This window comes from Pleurodeles waltl, chromosome 3_1, assembly GCF_031143425.1.
Source record: "Pleurodeles waltl isolate 20211129_DDA chromosome 3_1, aPleWal1.hap1.20221129, whole genome shotgun sequence".
Lineage (NCBI taxonomy): Eukaryota > Metazoa > Chordata > Amphibia > Caudata > Salamandridae > Pleurodeles > Pleurodeles waltl.
The window spans coordinates 1123056462-1123080854 of record NC_090440.1 but is presented as its reverse complement, the minus strand read 5'-3'; the positions used below and the strand labels follow the sequence as shown (position 1 = coordinate 1123080854).

The 24393-nt window shown below is 41.4% G+C and overlaps 1 protein-coding gene across 1 annotated transcript in view; it reads right to left on the bottom strand.

Annotated features, from left to right (window-relative positions):
- The window catches only part of UBASH3B (ubiquitin associated and SH3 domain containing B), a 574305-nt gene extending 551935 nt beyond the window's left edge, over positions 1-22370 (bottom strand). Inside the window, exon 1 of the mRNA XM_069224422.1 lies at positions 21902-22370. Coding sequence (XP_069080523.1) covers positions 21902-22029 — 128 coding nt within the window. The 5' untranslated portion in view covers positions 22030-22370. The remainder of the gene's footprint in view (positions 1-21901) is intronic.
- Positions 22371-24393: the final 2023 nt, after the last annotated feature.

Sequence of the window (24393 nt, the reverse complement as noted above, 5' to 3'; positions counted from 1 at the left end):
CATCTTATGTGTTGATGAAGACTCTTCTCCCTATTTGTTCTCTCCTTTCTCTTGAGCATACAGTCTTTATCACTTGACCACCATACTCACTGTACTGATGGGCAAAGTCAACTGAATGTGTTACCTGTTTTGAAAAATCTAATAAAAACAATTTTAAAAAAGTACAGAGATAACCAATGGGTGGGTGGTAATCTCTAAATGTGTCAGACAGTAGTCTGTCAGGATGGTGGTGGTAATGTCCTTCATTCCTCTGATGGACTGTTCTTTGTCCACCAAATTTTAAATGTGGCCCTCAATTGACTTCCTTTGTTGAACAACATTATTTGTCAGATCTTTGTACAGGATGCCCACTTTGAAATCTGCATATGCATGTGCTGTGTTTTGGTTAGATTTTGTATACTGTATTATAGCATTTTTTTAGCACTTACTACTCCTGTGTGGGGTGCCAAAGCACTTGGATAGCATGAAACACCATGGGGGACTGTTGTTGGAGATGTGTTGCCTTCTTTTTATTTTGAGCCTATGTCGGAAGGATTTCTATGTTGTGCATGATGACTACCAATGTGGTATGATATTCAACTCCACACATAATAATGTAATAGGTTAGGAAACATGAGAGCTAGATAATTTTATAGTTTGTGGTATGCTGGAACCCCTGATTAATTCTGCCAACCCTTTTACTGTGTTGGGATTTTTTCTCAATCCCATTTCCTGTGCTTGTCGTGAAAAGAGGCTGTCTCCACTCAGGGATGTTATGGGCTTTGGCTAGGTAATGGGTATGGAGAGGAAGTGGGTTGGAATTGGACTGGTATTTTTCTCTGCGTATATAATTCAATAAAAACTAGAAAAGATTACTGAATCAAATTTCATTTCAAATAATGTTAACTTACATACATAAAGCATTTAAAATCCTTACATATTTTTGGAATACAGAGACTGAATAAATGTTTGTCCATTTTAGTTACATCGTTTAATTGGAAAGAAGCATGAAAGGAAAGGCACTGGCTAACATTACAATTAATATTATATCCACTGTTGCTTTTGAGATGTAAATTAGGAACCTTGTTTGTATCGCACATGCTAATTTTGGCACTCCTAATTATACTGTTTGTTTACCATTAATGCGGAGAACATCTGCTTGCTATTGGTTGCCTCACCCTATTTACCTTAACGATAGTCTTGTTACGCATATATTATGGAACAAACATTTTGCTGTAGGTGCACATCACCAGCATTAAAATTATATAAATCATGTATCAATAGGGAAGTCTTGCACTTCACTCCCATGAAAGCTTCTCCCCTGAACAAAGCGGAGAGTCTAGAACCCAGACCTGCAGTCACAGGTGATAGCGCGTCACACCTTATTAAGTGAACTTACAAGGAGACGTGTATAGGCTGATGGGAGTTTTTGACTGTGCTTCGAGTAGTTCCCACCATATATCCCTTACCAATACAGATCAATAACTGTAACAATCAATGACATCAATAATCAATACGAGTCAGTAATTTCCACATACCACCACCTCGCGGCGATGAATAACCACGACTTTATGTAAAAGTTAGAATGTTTATTTCCCTATTTTAACAATGCTAAAGTCACGTAACTTAGTCTCAAAATCAAATGATAAACATACAAAATCAATACTGGCTGACCAAAGCGACGAAAGAATCCCAATTTAATCAAAGCTTGAGCCACTACACATTCTAAGGTTACAGTACAAATTAATAACACAAATAACTGTTCAAAAGAAATGGCATACATTTAGGTTCAGCAAGGAAAAGACATCAACTGTTATTACATGTAGCGAACTTCATCAGTGAGAACCCTAACTAACATCAGATTAAAATAGCTTGTTTGGACTTCACGCAAAACAATTTAGTCACACAATTTTGGAAAACAACTATCTATGGCGCTATCAAAATAACGGTTGGTACCTAGGGACAAAAGCCAATAGACATAACAATCAGTAACATCATCTTATACCTTGCCTCAGTATGGTTCAGCAAGTTGTGACAGTCTTCATCAATGGGACATCATATCAGTCAGCAAGACATCATTATTCAGCATTAAAGTTCATGAAAAACAAAGTCTCTTTATTACAGTTCAGAAAGGATAGCTAATAGCGAAGTGGAAATGGAATAAGGGGCAAATGCGGTTCTCCTCTCAGTGCAGTCTGGCTAGGTTAGATTCCTTAAAACTACTTCCCGCGTCCTCACTGGTCAAAGAATTGCATGTTTACATTTGGTCCAATGAAAATAAAACCCCAAATCTAAAAGTTTACTACTAGACAGTTCACATCAATGATTGGCTCCTCTTCTCCCGTTCTCGTCATTGCACTCGTCAGGTATCAATATTGTTGCAGCTTATACTCCAGTCAGTGCATCCATTGTCTTCTTCCTGGGAAGGTCACTCTTACACATACTAACTTATACAATGTATCCTTTGCTAGTACAACATTTTCTAGAATGTGGTTCTCATGAGAACTAACTTCAACTACGAGCACATGGTCAGTACAGTGGAAAATCACAAATTAATTCTCTAAGCAGCCATTTTTTTAGTCGTCTAAGAAATGCAGCTTGACATGAGGCCATGCAACTTGGCCCAAGACCTTGCTAAGTTAATGCCTAAAATTAATAAAGCTAATATATAATACATAACCCTTAATATGACATATTACTACATTAATCAAACATAAGCTCAACATTTTACATTAATAAGCTATTAATAAGTACACTTTGTGAACATTGGCAGCCACTCGGGCCGGTGCAACTTCAAATGTGTGCATTATTTTTCTCTACGCTAATTTATTTTCTATGCAAATCCAACACTCAAAATACATGAATATTCATTAGTAAAATTCAGCGTTAACACAGGCCTTTGATGACCCAAACTGCAAAATCAAGAAAGGGTCTGAACCTAAGAGAGTCTAACTGCCAAGAGGGCTTTGGACTCAGAGACCTTCTGATCTGATGTATGGTCCTGGTGCATCCTTTCAGAGCAATGACCCTTCCTCTCCCAACAATGATGCAGCTTCATGCCCAGCTGCCTAAAGGTGCAAGACTCCAGAATGCCAAATCGGTTTGTCTGGGTGCGTGATCGCTATACATACACTCAGGATATGGGTAAGAGCTTAACATGTAAATTAAGTTAAAGGCCAGGCAAAGGTGCTTGCTGTTTTACTTTCACATAGTAAGAACGTATCACAAAACCCATCGAGTGTAGCTTGTGATTCATTTCACAGGGAACCAGCACTAGAAGTTTGAGCAGGACCGTTGCTATGGAAGCAGGATTAAGACTGATGTGTGTATGACTGGTTTCTGTCTGAGGTAGCATAATCAGCAAACTAATTATGGACTAGAATGTGTCCCTGAGTAAGTGTCTGAGATTAATTAAAGTATTCCTCTGATTACTCTTTAGGTATTCCTCCTTGCCATGCACTAAGTGTGACAGGTATGTCCTGACATAAGTCATGTGCTCAATGTGACACAGGACTCAAGCTGCATCCTGCTGTTGAGGCACAAATAGGTTGAAATGCTTAAGGGTTGCATTCAACCCCTCACTTCTTGTATTCCTAGTTATATTTGTCACTCACCATTCAATACTTTTTTAGTTTTCCTTTTCAGCAGAACACGTTGGCGTCTTTACTCTGGTTTTGATTTTAGTTTTAGGTCAACATTTATAAAGATATTTTGGCTTTCATAAAATTATATGTATAATAAGGTCCACTGAAATTATGCGGCAGTAGAGGGCCAAATTATGAGGCAAGAAAAGGCAAATGTTGTGGCATAATGCTGCACACGTTATATGATTATTATGTCCATTTATTCATCATTTTTTTATTTGGCAACACTGTCTGGCAACTGGTTGCCCCTAATTAGTACCAGTTTAATACCCCAATATAGAGACAAACAACACAAAGGGGACTAGCCCAGCTTTGCTTGGGGCAGGGATCTTCAAACTTGAGGGGCGGTCCCCCATAGGGGGGCTTCAAGTGATCATAGGGGGGCACCAGGCTCTGGACAAAAGAAGTACTATGCAGCAAAACAGGTCTTTGTTTTAAGCTCATAAAATGAGCAGAGATAAACCACTCTGTAATGGGCCATCACTAACATTTTTTGTCATTTATATCCAAGATGAGAGTATGTATCAAAAGGGAAGGGGTTTCAAATACTCTTTAAAACTCCCATCCCTACTTCTAATATTCAAATTGTGGATACTTTTATATGTTAGTAAGGCCTGCCTGACCAGAATATTATGTTTAGCGTCATGTATTTGATTGTGTTTTTAAAACAGTATCAGAACATAACTGCAATCTTTAAATAAGCCTAGACATATTTAAACATTGCCAATTTAATAGAATAGTTATGAAAAATGTGCAGGGTGGCCCCAATGATTTTCTTTATCACTTGAGGGAGCGTGTCATTGAAACGTTTGAAGACTACTGGCTTAGGGCCATTCATTGCGCGGGCAACATGTGCCACTGCATTTTTGGTAACTTTTGAACTGTTTGAGAATAAAAACTTTTTTTTTTATATACAGTTTATGGCGGGGATAATGGATTCTATAGCTGTTAGACCTGGCATCATTGGCATGGTTTCCCCCTGACTTTTTGCCTTCTGAGCTGACTTCCTTTTTGCTAGCTTTAGGAATCAGGGCACTTTACCACGGCTTGCCAGAGCTTAAGTGCATGCGCTCTTTCCCTAAAACATGGTAACATTGGCCTATCCGCAACTGACATATTTAATTTACTTCCCTAGTATGCGCATAGGGCCCGTAAAGCAAATGCTACTAGTAGACATGCAGCACTGACTGTGCCACCCACATTAGTAGCCCTCTAAACATGCCTCAGGCCTGCCATTGCTGAGCCTGTGTGTGCAGTTTTACACTGCCGTGTCGAACTGATAAGTTAACTCACTTGACAGGCCCACACCTTTCTTTTTAATACATATAAGTCAACCTGAATTTAGGCCCTGGACAGCTCCAAGAGCAAGGTATTGTGTATTTAAAAAGCTTCAAAATGTACTTTTGAACTTTACATGTCCAAGTAGTGAAAAACTCTTAAATTCATTTTTTACTACTGCAAAACGTATCTCTCCCATAGGTTAACATTAGTATTGCCTTATTACATTTTATCTATGTAATTTCCATTTGGGAAGAGATGCCCCCTCCCCCCCACGTTTGGTGTCTCTGGAATCACAATTTAAAATCACGACTTATGGTGAAGGCGTATTTTAGATTGCAATACTGAGAACGTCACTTTTGGAAAGTTGGCATTTTCTTACTTTAAATCATCCAGTGCCTTCTGCCTGTCTCTCAATACAAGTTTGGTAGGGTGACGGCTGGGATCTGGTACATACCCTCCAGACAGCAAAACACAAAGGCAGCTTAGGTGTGACTGAGTGGCCATCTGCATGTTGATGGCCCAGCCTAGGCAGGATGGGAGGAAGGAGATGACACTTACAACTGAATTGGCTTTGCCTGAGCTCTCACAAATGGCTGCAAAACCCCCTTATTTTCTGGAGCCAGACGTGGAAGGACAGGGACTTTGTGCATTTCAAAGACCTCTCTCTGAAATCTCCCCACTTCAAAGGCACCACTGGGTATAAGATCTGGTCTTCTGACCCTACCAAGTCAGTACACTTCTGGAACTGAGGACATTCTACTGCTGTGCTTCTGAAGGGACTGTCACTCTGCTGGAAGTCTACTAGACTTTGCTGAACTCCTGCTTTGCTGTGCCTGCCCTGCTGACCTCCTTGCCTGGTAGGGAGAAGGACTGAACTTGCATCTCTACATCCCTGAAACCAAAGTGTCTCCATGGGCTTGCTGGGCTACCTCCTGTTCTGAAGTCTCAGGAACATAAAAGACTTGACTCAACTCTGCACCAGCTCTGTACTCTGTCAACTGTACATCCTACCCTGCCAAATGGTGCCAACCAAGTCCTGGGCCCATGGAAGTGGGTTCTCCATCTGTTTCTACAGAAATCCATACATTGTCTTCACTGCGCCAATCAGAATTGCTGCATCTCTTTTCAACGCCAATGCATCGCCACTGAGGTGAAAGACATCACAGCACCAACAGCACAGCTCAGAATAAGCACATCCCCCTCAGTCCTGATGCATTGCCTTCACATTGCCGGCTGCGCAGCTTGATGACTATGCTTTGCCTTCATTGCAAATGGGTTTGACATTGCATCGCTGCCCGGGGATATCACATTGACGACTGCACGGTTTGGCAACAATGCATCCCTAACTGTGCGTATTGGAACCAACGAATCGCCTTGGCATTGTCCCCTCTGCTTCTCGCATAGAGTCAGTCCTCAACATCAACGCAACCCTTCACAAAAGGTATTGTTTCAGGGAGGCAAGGTTGGCCGCAGTAGCCAGTGCATGCGCCATCGCAGTTGGTCTGAACTTTGAATTTACCCTGGTCGAAGTGACCAGATAGCCCTGGTTGGAAATGTGCAGATATTCTTTAAAATTGATATCTCGTCTTCTACATATTGGGTTTTGGTTGTTTTGCTCTTGTTTCACTCATCAAATATAGACTAATTTTCTAAGTTGGTGTTGAGTCTTTTTGTGCTGTTTTCACTGCATTACTATTTCAAGTGCTGCACAAATACTTTTTCACATTGCCTCCTAAATTAAGCCTGCCTGCTCTGTGCCAAGCTACCCAGAGGGTGAGCACAGGTTAATTTATGGTGTGTAACTGATCTACCCTGACTAGGATTGTGGTCCCTACATAGACAAGGTGCATACCTCTGCCAAACAGGGACCTAATCTCTAACAGTGTCAAATATGGCAAATGAAAAATTACGCAAGAATTGGCTGCACAATTGCATAATTCCAGTGACCCCGTGTATAATATACTTACTTATATGACTTTCAGCCAGCTCTCTTTGTCCAATCTTTCATTGTGCTATTCACGTTTGTCTTCCACCCACAAGATCATACAGCATGGGGTAAAGGGTCAGACACATTTAGCCATTAACTAACTTCTCTGTGAGTGATGGCATTCTGTCCTTTCAACAGGAGTACATCCACATTCAAAGTAGTCCCTAGCAGTGCCCAGTACTATTTTGGCAATCTGTATTTTTGGAGGCGAAAAAATGTTTGTGCTTTTAGACAATTTTTTTAAACCGATGAAGGGCCCAGCACCATCCTCATCGACTTTTCAGCCAACTACTTACATATTGGCTTTGCCAACATTTGTTTACAATATTTACTGTATCTCATGCACCAACGGCCTACGGCTGAAGAGGGTTTCAGTTAAACTGAAACTTAAAGTTAAGAACTGTGAATGATGCCTTGGATTTATTTGTAAAACATACTGATCGCACATTTTAGGCAAACATATACAACTGTATAAACGTTGTCGCGTGAGCTGCACATCTGGTTCCGCTGTATTACGAATGCCAGGAGTAAACAACATTTGAAGTCACGTCTTCATGAAAATGTGAAAGATATTTGAGAACCGACACCAAAGAAGAGGAAATATGTAAACGGTTGATATCAGACAGCTTCTTATCTGTCGTTTTGAATAGATAATGTGTGCTTTTCCTCCCTATAAACGGATTTGTGTAAAAATAACAAGGCATGGCTGTTAATAAATAGCTTTACGACCTTCCACTTCAGCCAATGAGCTGCGACGCGGACTGGCCATGGGGATAGACGTTTATCACAGCCACATTTCTAGAAGCAAGCGTGGGTGGAAAATTGCTGCCACGTGATGTACCACGAGACCTTCGGAAACCGCTAGCTCAGTAGACGAGATACAGTTATCTCTTGCTCGAAAGATAACGTTCCCGGACTTGGATCACAACGCTTGATACTTGAAAATGAACCGTTAGGATGGAGCTATAGTGCACGGACAGCATAAGGCGAATTGACACCGTTAACTTGGAATTCATAACTAGATGATCTGTTTCTCTTTTACAACACGTAGAAGTCCAGAGTTTATGTGAGTTTATATGAGGAGTGTAACAGCCAAAGAACAGGGTTACAGTTTAGCCTGGGCTGTAATTGTGGATAGATTCACAAGTAGTATTGGAATTCAAAGTCGTTTTGTTGGAAGCTCCGAACTTGGTCTTTGTTAATAGTTTACTTGACAAACTGAAGCACGAACAAAAATCTTCGCCTCGCTGATCAGTACAAAATTCAATATGTGGCCATTTTGTGCTGCCAAAACAGACTCGAGAGATAAATGCATCGCCAGTGCCTAATCTGTAAATAAAAAGGTGCCGGTGCCCAAAGCCCTCCTCTTAAACACACAGCTGCTGCGATTAAATGTGCGAACACGGAACACTGAGGCAGCGTAATCCTGAAGCCGTCTCGGGCCTCTTTAATGGATTTAGGGCCACTCCCTGTCCCTTCAGCTCACTCTTACAGCGTTTTGCTTTCTCCCATTGTAGCGCTTTTTCGTTTTTCTCTTCCTCGTCTTTTCCATGTGTGTCTTTTGCTCGCAGTAAATGCTTGAGGCAGAAAAATAAGTGCCGGCCCTCACAAATAAGTGCCCCTGCTCCAAGCACACATTAAGTCTGTACATCGCGCTAGAAAAATACAGTGACAAAACCAAATCAGCTGAAGAGTACATTGTTAAAAGTGTTAAAAAGTAAAACATGTAACATTTATTTCTGTTTTTTTTAATAGATACATAACGTAGGTTCACTATTTATAAACGATTTCGCCACCCATAATGAGGATAATAACCTTCATAGTCATCAAACCCTGGCCGACTTCCATTTCTCACTGCATGACTGAAGGTACAATTTAAGTAACCACGTGGTACCAATGACCCCCCTCCTTCATTTTACCATAACAAAATATTATCTTCAAACAAACATTTTTGAAATCAGGGCCATACTTGTCATAAAGAAATTCTACCCTTAACCTAAAGAGGTTTAGGCTGACATGAATTTTGCTTCCTGAGACTTGTGCGCTGTAGTGTCAAATGCTAGCATGCAAAGGTGGCCTCAATTACGGAATTTTGGAAAAATGGTTAATGTATCCAATATTTCAGCAAAAATACGCTGGATAGTGATTCTTGATTTCATCTATTTCAGTCATCCTAGTAAATGGTTTTGGTGTTCATAACAATGGCCCATTCACTACCTTAAACTGGCCAAAATGGTTCCGTTCAACTATAAATGGCTTATAAATATAGAGGTGCATCCCAAAAGAAGACCAGTCCAAAAGTGGTTGTTCAAGTTTTCTTGAATCTTCTTTATTTATTTACTTCCTTTTAAAGTTCTTGAATATCATATGAGTTAAAACAATCACAGCCTCAGCCACCGCGTATGTTCCAACATCAAACTTCATCAGGGCTGCAATACAGTACAATACACTAAAATTACATAAATATATGCAAAACTAACAAAATCTAAAAATAGTACCGTGCATATTGATCTGGCACCTCCTCCCAAATTTCCGATAATTAATATAAAAAGATTCTTAAAAAATCTTATATAGAATCCTATGGTCCACTACATAGGCTCACTAAAAGCATGGGACTAAATCACTGCGGGCACACACAGGTGTTTTGACTTTACGCACCAACAAAGTATATAAAGGATACTTTGTTACTGGTGTTTTCTTAAGTGTGCCGTTACGTGGAAGTGTGGCTCACACCACTTGGCACTGATTCAGGTAGGCCTAACTGGTCGGAATACCGGATCACCAAACTGTGGGAATGGTTGTAATAGCTTTTTGATGTAATAGTATGTTTGGACTGATTGTTCTGGGTCGGATATGGAGTGCACGTAATGCAGTTTTGTGGTGGGCTAATTGGAAATTTCGAACAATCATTGACAACATAGGAGAAAAATATCTCTAACTATGTTGCATCTTGCTTGAGGACATAAACATTTGGAAATTAATACGGTATGTGATGTGTATGATAGTGACGCTTTCCAACTAATTAGCTATATTATGTATTAGGGATAAAATAAGGTGTTTCTCTTTCATGTTCCTCTTCTCTTATGCCTAATGTGATTAGATAGATTTGATGAATGCTTCCTGTCAGATTTTGTTTGAGGATTCGAACTTTTGGATTTAAGTGCGGCAGGTGATGATTAGGGTATTGATGTATTTTGGGGGAACTAGCTATATGATATGCCGGTAGTGCCCTAATAGGGTTTTTGTTCCTCTCCTCTTATCTTTAATTGTGACTAGATTGACTTGATGAATGGGCATGTTTTTTGATAATAAATAACTTCAGGTAACATGCTTTTAGTGATCCTATGTAGTGGACCATAGGATTCTATATAGGGTTTTTAAAATAATATTTTTATATTCATTGACAGAAAATGGGATGGTGATACTACATCAATATGCACAGTGTTATTTTTAGATTTTGCATGTTAGTATTGTATATATTTATATTTGAGCCCTGGTGGTGTTCGATGTTCGAACTAAATGCATTGGCTGAGGCTGTGATTATTTTAACTTATATGCTACTCAAGAACTGTAGAAGAAAATAAAGAAGATCCAAGAAAACGTGAACAACCAGTTCTAGACTGATTTTGTTTAGGGATGCACCTCTAGATTTATGAGTCTTTACTGGTCTGCTTTGCAATGGTATAAAGTGGCACCAGATACATTGTGGGAGAACTGAGTGGGAGGTGAGATCTGGATTACCTGGCCATCAAGTGAATGTTTATAAATACACTATAAATGGATATCTTAAATAATCATTGTGATTGCCATCTGCGTAAAGGTGTAAGGGCAAACATCTAATTAAAAATGCAACTGAACAAAAATGAATCAGTGATTCTCTTCATTTCTTTAAAATAAAATGTCAATTTAACTCACACAGATTAAAAAATATCATACCAAGAACACTGGTATTTAGGTTGAACTCCCAAAATATGGCTAGTAATATCCTAAGCAATGTTGACAAGATCCCCGTCCCCTTTGCAAGACAAATCACTAAAAAGACTACCCCCACAGAATGACTAGGCTGCAACTCATTCCATAATATTGTGTTTCTGTTTTTAGGTCGAGCCTAGGCAGCGCGCAAGCACTGTCTCTCGACATGTTGTAATCTACTTCCATGGCCTTGCAACAGCCCCATCTTATGCCCATCACCTTCATTCATTCCTTGGCCTGCCTTTCAAAACTCCCTTGATTTTGTAGGTAAATACTTTATGTTTGCTCCGCCTTGAGGCTGCTTTGTTACCACCTTGGAGTCTGACCTCGCTACATGGATTATTGCACGATTGGCCATTTAACTTAGTGTGGGGCACTACTTTTTTCTTTTGCCTCGCCACTTCGCGCTACATGGCCGTATCTTGTTTCTTCCTCCTCCTTGTTTTGCATGCCACTGTTTCTTTGTGGGGTCTGCGCACAAAGGCTGCATGCTGGGGGGAGGGGGAGTTCTTTTTAATTTATTTAATATATATTTTAAAAAGGTTTATATATCTCAAACTAGATTGGAGGAGTGCTTTACATGAGGACATGAAGTTTCATATAGTGCAAAGTCGATGGGAGGAGCACTTTACATGACTAGGTGAAGTTCCATTTAGTGTGACCTCGACCTGAGCGCGCTTTACATGAGTACCACTTAACAAGTTTTGCAGTTGAAAAATATACAAACTGGTGCATTTAACACAGAAAAGAACACAGAAATCCTCACAGCGGCTCTCCCGGCACAGCAGGAGAGCCAATACTACAATATTCTTTATGGTGCATTGCCTTATGACATGGAGCAGTGCCATTTAGGGTGCAATTAGAGTATATATAAACGGTGGTGTGGTACGGAACACTGTCTTCAAAAGTGCTGGAGGAAACATTCTATGCACATTAACTCCAGAAAGTAGAGGCAGCATGACGCAGGCATTAACATTTAGTGTGCAGCTGGTGCATGATATAGAACATATAACATGGATAATTGTTTTCCACGTGCAGGTTCAGTGCCCTACGGAGCATTACCTTCTAGTATTTTATGAAGCATTTCCTTTTCTGGTCGTAGCCCCAATATGAAATTGGGAATTGCTTCCTAAGATATAGTTTAAAATATGATATTGACTACTGCCTTCCAGGGTGCAGTTTTTCATTGTACAGTGAGAATTGCTTTCCTGTGTGCAGGTCAATATGATATGGGGCATTGCCATTCGAGGTGCAGCTTTCAGTATCATTTGCAGCATTGCCTTCCAAGGTCAGTGCTTAATTTGAGCCGGTAGTTGCAGATGGGGGCAACAGCACTCATGTTTCGGCACCAGCACTTACTTTTCTTCATCAGAGTATTAACAACAAAGAGAAAAACGCAAAAGGGGGTATGAAGGAGGAAAAGAAAGATAGAAACAATGGCAAAAGGAGAGATCAGGGAGGAAAAATAATGTGCAGTGTTTAAGGGGCAGGTGACGGCTGAAAGAAGCATGAGGTGGAATCAAGACTTTGCAGCCCTTGGTATTCAGTTTTAACAACCTTCAGCAGTACCAGGGGCACCTCGTTGGCAAAAGTTTAGGTCCCAGTACTAATTATTGTGCACATTAAAATCTTTGCATGGTGGAACTTTGATTATTGGTATGGAGCGTTCCATTCCAGGCTTCAGTTTCTTTATGACATGGAGCACTGTTTTACAAGGTGCAGTTTTCAGTAGGATATGGAGTATTGCCCTCCAGGTGCAGTTTCATTGTGATGCAGAGCATTGCCTTCCAAGGTGGACTTTCAGTAGGATAGGGAGCATTGCCCTTTAAGTGCAGTTCCAGTACGATATGGAGCATTGCCCTTCAGGTGCAGTTTCAGTAGGATATAGAGCACTGCCCTTCAGGTGCAGTTTCAGTAGGATACGGAGCATTGCTTTACAAGGTGCAGTTTCAGTAGGATATGGAGCACTGCCTTCCAGGGTAGAGTTTCAGTAGGATATGGAGCACTGCTTTACAAGGTGCAGTTTCAGTAGAATATAGAGCACTGCCTTTCAGGATAGAGTTTCAGTAGGATAGGGAGCTTTGTCCTCCAGGTGCAGTTTCAGTATAATATGGAGCATTGCTTTACAAGGTGCAGTTTCAGTATGATATGGAGCATTGCTTTACAAGGTGCAGTTTCAGTATGATATGGAGCATTGCTTTACAAGGTGCAGTTTCAGTATAATATGGAGCGTTGCTTTACAAGGTGCAGTTTCAGAAGGATATGGTGTATTGCCCTCCAGATGCAGCTTCTGTAGGATATGGAGCATTGCTTTACAAGGTGCAGTTTTAGTAGGATATGGAGCATTGCCCTCAGGATGCAGTTTCAGTAGGATACGGAGCATTGCTTTACAAGGTGCAGTTTCAGTAGGATATTGAGCATTACCCTTCGGATGCAGTTTCAGTAGAATACAGAGCATTGCCCTCCAGATGCTGTTTCAGTAGGATATGGAGCTTTGCTTTACAAGGTGCAGTTTCAGTATAATATAGAGCATTGCTTTACAAGGTGCAGTTTCAGTAGGATATGGAGCATTGCACTCCAGATGCACTTTCAGTAGGATACGGAGCATTGCTTTATAAGGTGTAGTTTCATTAGGATTTGGAGCACTGCCTTCCAGAATAGAGTTTCAGTAGGATACTGACCATTGCCCTTCAGGTGCAGTTTCAGTAGGATATTGAGCATTGCACTTCAGGTGCAGTTTCAGTAGGATATGGAGCATTGCCCTCCAGATGCAGTTTCTGTAGGATATGGAGCATTGCTTTACAAGGTGCAGTTTCAGTATGATATGGAGCATTGCCCTCCAGATGCAGTTTCTGTAGGATATGGAGCATTGCTTTACAAAGTGCAGTTTCAGTAGGATATGGAGCATTGCCCTCCAGATGCAGTTTCTGTAGGATATGGAGCATTGCTTTACAAGGTGCAGTTTCAGAAGGATATGGAGCATTGCTTTACAAGGTGCAGTTTCAGTAGGATATGGAGCATTGCTTTACAAGGTGCAGTTTCAATAGGATATGGAGCACTGCCTTGCAGGATAGAGTTTCAGCAGGATATTGAGCATTGCCCTTCAGATGCAGTTTCAGTAGGATATGGAACATTGCCCTCCAGATGCAGTTTCAGGAGGATACTGAGCATTGCCCTTCAGGTGCAGTTTCAGTAGAATATGGAGCATTGCCCTTCAGGTGCAGTTTCAGTAGGATAGGGAGCACTGCCTTGCAGGATAGAGTTTCAGTAGGATATTGAGCATTGCCCTTCAGGTGCAGTTTCAGTAGGATATGGAGGATTGATTGACAAGGTGCAGTTTCAGTATGATATGCACCTCTGCCTTCCAGGGTGCCATGGTAGTTTGACACTGTAGCAGCACGGGGCACTTGGACAGCTTACAGGATGCAGTCTCATTTGGAGGCACTTTAGAGAGGTGTACCCCAGGCGTCAGAGACCTGTTCTGGTGCATCAGTGAGACGCCCCTGACCTACAGGTACAGCGTGTGTGGACCAGAGAAAGAGTGACTCGGCTAAAGCCAATTCAGAATAACGAGGAAGTTAAACAAGAGCTAGGAAAAGTCAATCAGTGACTAGTGACTCTCTGGTTCCCTCGTTGCTGCACTTCACAGCAAAGTGTTTCCTCTGGTGACGCCTGCTAATCATTGACAATGCCCGAAATAATTTACATTGCTGCCTTGATAAATGTTCGCACACATTCATTGTAGCCGCAAATAACCAAGTTTGTTCTTTTAAGCAGAAAACATTTCTTACAGAAGGCCACCTGCTTTCTTTTTAAACTTGGGGTGCCACTGAGCAAAATATTCCACGTACGGTTACAATGCATCTGTAAGATTTATAAAGGGCTACAGGTCTGCCAAGCCGACCTATGTGGTGGGTGACACTTTCGGCCAATCTCGACTTGGCAGCCAAGAGCACGTTTCATTCTGGCATTTGTATTTTCTTTTTTGTTATCGATCCATTTATTGACTAAACAATCGCTGAATGCAAAGTGCAGTAGGCTAAGCAACCCGGGCTAGTTGAAGGTGACACGCATTATTTGGAGCCACTTAGCAATCAATAAACCCCTATCTGATCCACCCATGACAGTGGTTAATTCTACAATAACTAGCAATAGTTAATAAAAAAAATCTCGTACTTATAGATGTGTTGCTTGACTTTTCAGCAACTAATGAGGTGTACAAGATAATTTGCATTTAGCCCCAGCAGAAATTCTATATGACCAATTGAATGTTTGTCTTCTAGATCCAGTTGTAGCATGTGGTTTGTATGTACTCTATGACCCTAAGTCATAAATCACAATTAAGGGCTGCACTCTGAGTTGCGCATAAAATAGAAGTGGTGCAAATAAGCTTTTCTACCTAGACCGGAATCACTGAGCAGGCAATTGTTCACTACGTGCCTTTTGAATACATGCCAATCTACCCGACTCAGGAGGAAGACTCCAGTATTTTTAAGTAAAAAAATGGCTCAATTTTGTTTATCACAAAAAAATTGCCTCTCCTTCAACACAAGCCAATGGGGGAAATACATTTTCCTGATTCTTTTTTATGTATTAAAAAGGAAGTGGGGCTGGCAAAGGGTTTATTTTGCCAGGTCGAAGTGACAGTTTAAAAACTGAACACACGGCTGCAATGGCAGGTCTGAGCCATGTTTAAAGAGTTACTGAAGTGGGTGGCGCATGTAGTGCTGAAGGCCCACTAGGGGCATTTCATTTACAGGCCTTGGGCATAGGTAGTGCCACTTTACTAGGGAATAAGGGTATAAACCAATTCTACCACGTTTTAAGGGGAAAACACAAGCATGTTATCACTGGTTAGTAGTGGTAAAGTGCACAGAATCCTAATGCCCATACAACTGAATTCAGCAAAAAAGTGGGAGGCTGAGGAAAAACGTTTGGGAGTGACCCTGCAGATAGGGCTTGGTCCAGTAGAAACACTAAGTTGTGAATAAGGCAGAGTACTCAGTGAAATAAAGTTTACGAAATAGGCCTTTTATTTTCAGCAGAATAAAACAAGGGATATTCGACTGCTTATCGAAAAAACAGCTGCTAAAACCAAACTAAACATTAAAAAGCTGTTTCAAAATGCCACTGTAATGAACTGAATTTTAATTCAGAGCATCTGAAGGTATGTCCAAAAATCCATATTCCGGATACTAGATCCATCCATAACTGGTCAGCTTGAACATTCAGCAGAGACTATGTGCCCTATTCACAGAGACAAGTTGGGTTATGTAAAGTAGTCCTCCTATAGTACTCTTACATGCCTTTGTGAAGACTCCACAAATGATTGAAATGGTAACACGATGACAATATTCAGGGAATATTGATATGCACCTATAGAACAAATAGAAAGGACTGAGTCCTCTTTGCACTTTCACTAATAGGAAGTTCGACATTTTGGGGTGATACACAAAGGCATGTAAAAGTGTGTAAAACAGTAGTCCTGTAATACTACTTCTCGTACTGATAAATGCTGGGGTGAATTGGCCCCTAGGAGAATTGACACCAAGGGATATCCATGACAAAAAGTTGTTTGGTGGCACAAATGGAAATGTGTACTTTTGACAACCACCTGCACACGTTCAAGACAAATGTGTGCAGCATCACTATTACCACATATGGTACAGCAGGGCCTGATGTAGAGGAATATTCTAATCATGCATCACATCACTGAAAGGCTACTGGTTACACATCATGCAGGTAAATGCAGAAATAATAACATTATTTCCACAAATTAATAATTTACTTTATGCACTGCAGCTTTAAATGCAGGGCACTACTGTGGAACAACATTTTTACTGCATTGGTGTAGTAGCCCTAGATTTTGTACACGACTGTGACTTGGCTCATGAGTAGTGTTCACTGCTTCTGACATGAATGAACAAGCCATGGCACAAAACGAGCACACTGTGGAAAAAGGATTAATGATCTGGCTGATTCAGGGCAAGTACCTCTTAAGGCGAGGCCCTAAAAAAAAGATGCCAGATGGTAAAGAATGGCCTCAAAAACATACATTTGTGTTGTGGACAATCTTGTGGGAGAAGGTTACAAGGTGGGGTCCAAATGACTACTTTCCCTGGTACTGTAAAAATCCTTGCATGAGTACTTGGCAGAATTATTCATTTTGAACTGGCACACAAAATCTTAATTGCCATTTAAGACATAACACCTGATTTAGAGTTTGATGGACTAGTTACTCTGTCACAAACATGAGGTACATCAGGCCAATAGAGTACAGATCTAAACAATGGGTAAAATGTGAGTGTAATTAAATGGGGAGTTGCTTTGACACTCAGACCTGACATTTAAAATTTGAGAAAGTTATGCAAATTTGTGATTTAATCTTGTGTAGGAATTCTGCTTATTATTATTCTCAGTATTATTGTTTCTGTTGCTGCTGTTAATACAACTATTACTGCTACTATTACTACTACTACTACTACTACTAATAATAATAATAATTTGTTTTTATACAGCTTTTCATACCAGTCTGCCATAGTCTATAAATAACGTATGACTATCACATACTTAAAGATACTCAGTTAGTTGACCCTCGATAGACTGGAGCCTAGTGATTGTGCCCTGCAGATCACTACAGATGTCAGCGTCAAGCGTTTAACTCACTGAGCCAACTTGTCAGAATAATGAATGGAGTCTCTTAAAAGTTATAGTCACTGACATGAAATTCAATAAGAGATCAGGGGTCTTATTTGGACATGACACACTGTCCCACTCTGTACACTTAAGTCCATGTGTTGGTCAGGATTGGGACAGTACATATTCTCACAAAAAATGTTTTGTCCACAGTGCAGGGGCAAAGCTATACCTGCACTGGCAACACACATTAGTGAGAGGCGGACCGACTGCTTGAAGCTACACGTTTGCCTTTCACTATGCAAGCAGCAAAGCAGCCTTTATTTTAAAGGGGGCACAGATTGTCCTGTGTGTGCAGTGACTGAAAACCCCCTGGTGCAGGGCGATGTACATATTCCCCATTCCTCCCTTTCAAAGGGCAACGTCGGTAGTTCAACGATTGTGTGCTACCTTTGTGTAGTGCACATCCACTGCACCTCCTGACAGGCGCTTTGTCTCTGCATCTGTAATATGGAGAGATTAAACAGGCAAAGCAATCCCTCCTTTGCATAGGGCCACACCCCAAGCAATGAGGAACAGACCCTTCAGATAGCACCTGCATACATGTAGAGCCGGCCCAATCTGTAATACGGAAGGGGCTGGGCAAGCATCTGTGGCCCCTTGTGTAATAGCAAGGTGCTCTGGTGGTGAAGGAAACTGATGCACATGCCTATTGTACCCCAAGGCACTTAGTACCTCGGGTTAGGTGAGAATGGTGTGGCCACACTTTAACATCAACATGTTATCAATAATTTAACAACAAAACAGACAGGTACCTTGTAAAACATTGCCTCTGCATAGCCAGTAACAAAACAGACAGGTACTTTGTAAAACATTACCTCTGCATGTCCGGCAACAAAACAGACAGGCACCTTGTGAAACATTGCCTCTGCATCGCCGGTAACAACAATTAGTACAAAGACATCAACATGAATGCCAAGTAGCTATTAGTAAATGTATTATTTTAAACGAGTAGGCACTTGTGATACAAACCATTGCATCCACATTTTGTATTAGAATTGGAGTAAATGCCCTTAATTTTAAAAATAGAAATAGATGGGGAACCTGATTCACAACTCTTTTCTCCAAGTCACTATGCTTTACTTCTGCCTTTGGTGTGAATTATTCCTTCATTTTAAGGCTCGATTCACAAAGCATTTTCTATTAGTGTCTGTCTCTTACTCCTGACCTTGATGTAACTTACTGATTTCTCTACCATGAACTTTATTTTTCTGATGGAGGAAAAAGGAAAATAAACGTAGCGCGCTACCACATGTATCCACTACACTTACTACTTTTTTCACATCGTCCATGAAAGTCGGTAAGTGTAAGGCAGTAGGGATTGACTAGGAAACTATAACTTGCACAGATGTTGATGCGTACTCCTGGGTATTTCTGTTAATTCCCAATAAATTGAATACGTATTCAAATCATAGATGTAATCTGAGAGTGGATTTTGAAAACACGCATACTACATTCAGTGCATCTGCACCCAGCAAAGTAAGAGCTTCAAGTACCAAGAGGACATTGACATTCTAAAACCAACCAGCACTTCCTCAAACTAATTTGGGCATTAAACCAAAAACTGGACCTCTCTGCTGCTATACACTTAGTCCTGGACAATGCACATTTTTGGAAAGAAATTACCTTATTTAGCAAATACCTACCAACTTAGTGTAAATACGACTTCTCCACTCATGTTCAGCTGTCGAATCATTGAGGTTGACTCAAGTTTACTCATAAAGTGCATCTATAACTGGGAACTCTAGATCCTAGATAATGGAATAGGGATTTCTTCAATCTTCTGGATGGAAAGAGCACTTAAGACTGCAGACAAACCATTGGGTTTATAGATATTTTGCCATTGCTAGTGTAAGGTGTGGTGGGAATATGGGTGCTCTCTCTGGGAGAGCCATCAAAGTTTGTATTACAAATGTAGTGATTATACATAAAGTTATTTATTTGTGGATATTCACATTTTCAAGGCCCTTTCACATACCATAATTCTAAATGTACAACTACATCAAGTGTGTGTGTGTGGGGGGAGAGCGGGGATTATACCAAGAGAAAATGCCCTAAACACTACATTTTCAAACAGTGTAGAGAAAGGGATTTCTCCACATCAACAATATGCTCTGCTCCTCATCTGCAGGGACAGGCTCAGGCTCCCAGCCTGTCCTGCGTCCAATCCTACCACTGCTGGCATGAAAGCAGCAGTAGGATTGGGTGGAGCACCCTGGCTGGGCGCTCTGAGGCAGAGTGGGAGCCTCTGCCTGCTCACTCCAATCCTGCACTGCGTTGCCAGGTTGGACAGAGCCTAATGCCCATGTATGTTTGGCCGGCCCAAGACAGCCAGCCAAACATACTTGCGCACTCTGTTCCTGCCACGCCAGTGACCTTGCCCCTTTTGCATTGAAAACGTAATAAACGCAGTTTATTACGTTTTTACTGTAAATGTTTTGCAGCTGCTGTTGCTGACGAGGGGTGACTCTCCTCTGCCATAGTGGAGGAGCCGCCGCTTAGTGGACTTCCTGTAAAGACTTGAGATAATGCTCTATAGGCAGCTAGCTGTAAACCAACGGTTATGTCGGAGATGATGAGAGTGTGTGTGGACGAAGCAGTCACATGTCAGGCCTTAATGACATATGGCTGAACCTTCACCAACATTGCCAGTCACCTAGATAAACCGTTGGGCATTCTATTAAATTATTTGCATGTCTTTCTCCTTCCAGCTAAGAATTTCAACCAAAAAAGCAACAAATATAACCAAATGATCAAACTATAAGAATAACGTGATTTGTATAGTGCAGCTACTGAAGTGTTGCCATTTCCTAGGTCTATAATTAAAAGGTGAACTGTTTAAATCATTTTATCGACTGCCGAAAGATGAAAGGCGGAAAAAATCTCTCTTGGGCAAGTCGGATTCCAAGGATGAAAAGACTGAAGTTAAACGTATTTATTTCTCTGTCACATGCTTGCACGAGTAAACAAATCACCCCATTAGGTACAATATTTTTCTGAAAATAACCCACCTACGTTGAATACAACCATCCGGAAAAAAATAACAAAATAATGATGGCTTGTTAGTGATAACTACTGCATAGATTTTTCCTCCGCCTAAATACCTTTTGATGATAACAATTATTTTCAGTGCATTTCACAAAAAATAAACTGGACAGTTTTGCAAACCGAAATTCGTGCAAATGCCATCGTTAATCTTCACGCCGGCACTGCTGTGTGGCATCTGACGAGAGAACACCTGACCATCCTTCAGCTGGAGGTGAAATGTCAGCAGGCCCTTGGGCCCTGTCTTTCTCCGGACAGGGAGAATGTGGGAGCACCGACCCTCCCTCAGCACAGCGTCACTCAACTTCAAGGACGCATTTAACTCATTTCAGTGCTCAACCAACATCAAGCAGCCACTCCCAGCCTCCATCGCCTCAGTGAAAACCGACACTCCTGCCTCTGAAACACTGCAGTGGGTGAGACTGCATCCGCCGTGCTGCAGGCACACGAGCTTCCCTGCTCATCAGCTGTTGTCTCTCGCGCGCGCACACATCGGCAAAGCATCACGCACACACACGCACGCACACCCCTCTGCTTAGCATAAAGCAACTTCTCAGCACAGCATTTATTGCACACCTCTGCAAAGCATCACGCACAATTTTACCTCTCTGTACAACATTACGCTCACGATCACCCCGCGGCAGAGCATTACACACACACATACAAACACACCTCTGCACAATACTACCGCACTCATCTGTGTTACACACACAAGACACACACTCACGAATCTTTACGAAGCATTTCACAACACATGCCGCCGCATAGAGCAGGTATTAAACTCAAACACCTAAATGGCACAGTGTTCCACAGCCCCTCCGAGCCCTCTGAACACAGAAATATCGAACACACACCTCTAGGCACAGCATCTCACAATCAAACCTCTTTCGTATTCATTTGCTCGCTTCCCCCTCCCACCCGTAACATAAGTAACATAACCAGAACGGCTCTAAAATGGAAGTCATTTGGCTGCCTGTGTACTTTAGATAACTGTTTGGATTTCTGCTGCATTCCACACCACCCATTAATGCTCTTCCTGTGATTCTAAAGGGGCTCTGATCCAGAACACGCATTATACATGCAAGCAATCAACATCTGTCTATGTTTAGACATACACAATAACCGAGGCACTCGTCAGCGCACATCACAGGCAACAATACCGATGCCATCCCAGAGGCAGTAATAACAATCATCGTACAATTCCCATTCGTGTCATGTACAGATATCAGTAAAGGGCAAAATACACTCTGGTATATCCGTGCAGAATGATAATAAAAATAATTAGGCAGCCACTTACGCCCTAGCTTTCGGGAACCCCATTGACAGGAGAATGTCCAGAGACGATCCGTTTTTTATGGTCCCTGCCCTGTGCTGCCGGTTTCTCCTGGGAGTCACTTTACCGTACAGATCTTCCTTCGCAGCCATGGCTCCCGAGTATTCACAGCACCATGCCTCAGAAACGAGCCATCTCCGACCAGGCAAAGCCCAGCCTCTCTGCTAGAAGGAACTAGGGTTTCTGCCCAGCAGCTTAGCATGTAATAACCGACAGCTTCCTGGTGCAGCAGCGCAAGGGAGGCCCAGACTCATAGGAAGTGACTGGCCTGCCTTCAGCTGGCTGCACGAGCGGCCCTGCCCCTGCCGCTGCAACATGTGCAGAAAAGATCCATTGCAATTGCACTTCCTCTTCGAAGAGTCAGGAATTTGCCTGGGTAATTTTTTGAATGGATCAAAAGGCAGATGTCTTGTGGGCAGGCTTGTCTTCCTGTGCCAGAGCCCTCCCCCTCTCTCTTAAAGCGGCAGCGTGCATGCCTTGCAGCTAACTAGGAGCAAATCTGCTGCTTATGTACAGTTACAGCAAGAGAAGCAAATGCGTCTGCTATGACAAGGTGGTGTGATAACCATTGTCTTAGCAGATCATTTTGCAGCACCGTAGGGGTGTTCCCTGGATTACAAGTGTATTTTATCACAGGGAAATATGCTTCTTACTAACTCAAAGGAAAGTGGCTTTGAATTACTATAACACGAAAACATAATTCGAACGCACATTGATGACTAAATGAAACACAAAATGTTAAAAAATGGAAAGAAAAAATATTAGCAAAGTAATGTATTGGCCCACCAGCCCTGGCACTAAGTGCTTTTATTATCAGGTGAATGTGCACACAGTCATGAAAAAACTGCCATCTTTCACAGTGCAAGAGTGCCAATACCTGAAGTAGGCTAACCTATTGCCCCATGCTGTATATGTTGTAGTACTCAAAATCAAAATGTGAATGACAGCAGAACAGACCAATAGATGAAGAGCGCTGACTCACAATCCTTCTATAGATGAACAGATGTTTATTTTATTTATGACATATTTTGATTACATGAGCCTGGTAAGAATATTGAAGCTGCTAGACCACAACTAAAAAATATGCTAGTATGAGGAATAGTTAAAACCTTTCTTTACTTCATCATTAAAATCAGTAACAGTCAAAAAACCAAACAACAAATACCAAATTTTAATGGGAAGGAAATGTGCAGTCAACCATCCGAAAAGGACTGGCTGTGTTGCAGAAGAACTACCATCAGTGATGAATAGGAACACAATTGATTTTTACTTCTCTGCCAGGAAGTAATGCTCCTGGTAATGACACTTTACATGCCATATGGCAGCATCTCTGATGTTAAATTCTCTCAGTAGTAATTATCACTGTGGAAAAATACCACTGGACGAGCACATCATGTTCTGCTTTGCAGCAGCTAATATAGGGGTAGTGTAAATCAACAATGGTAATGTTTTTATCTTGGCAGTACAATATCACCAACTAGAAATGAAAGTGTGATGTGAAGGGGCAGTGACCTGAAGCCTATGAAAAAAAGCATTTTTCTCTCGTTACCTATGTGTTTGTGGTGGCCATATTTAGTATGCGTTTCACGTAGTGGAGATGGTTATGGTTTTGACATTAATTCAGTGATATTCTTATTTTCCATCTGAGACACTACCATTTTTAGGTCTCAGCTAGACAGCACATGCACTGTCTCTTCAAGACTATTGTAATCGTACAGGGGGCTTTGAGCCTGCCCGTTGCTTACCATTTGTTGATTTGATTGGCACTTGTCTTTACAGCCTCACAATTGGTTGTTGCAGGCCTAGCATCATTTCCGTTCCTGTCTGTGGAACAGGGTCCAAGCACTGATTGATTCAAACGAAGCAGTGTCCCTTCCGCTGCTCCCAATGTGATTGAGATACTTCCTTTTAACTTCTAGGGCCCAGCAAACAGGTGTGTGACTGGCAAAAAAGTGCCCAACAGGACAAACAAAATGGTAAACCTTTTTTTATGTATTTAACTCATTTCTTTTATTTTGCCAAGTCTTCTTCTCTCACTTTGCACTCATGCATTGTTTTTGCTTGTGGGCACTGCTCTCAAAAGATGACAATCATCTTGTTCTGAATATTTCAAAGTGGCATTTTTTCTTTCTTATGTATAATTAATGAAATTATGCTAGAACACACAATCATGCAGTACACTGTAATCCACCATACTTCAATCCAATCACCCCCACTCCAATCCATGCCAATCTACCCCACCTCACACACACCAATCCGCGCCTCTCAGTCTAATCCACCTCACTCAATCCAATCTGCCACAAACCAATCTAATCCACCCCCTCCAACACCAAGCCACTCACCCTAATCCATCACACTCCAAACCTCCCAACCAACCCCACTTAAAGATGTCCCAACCCAATCTGCCTCACTGCAATCCAAGTCAATCTGCCCCACTCCAATATACCACACATCAA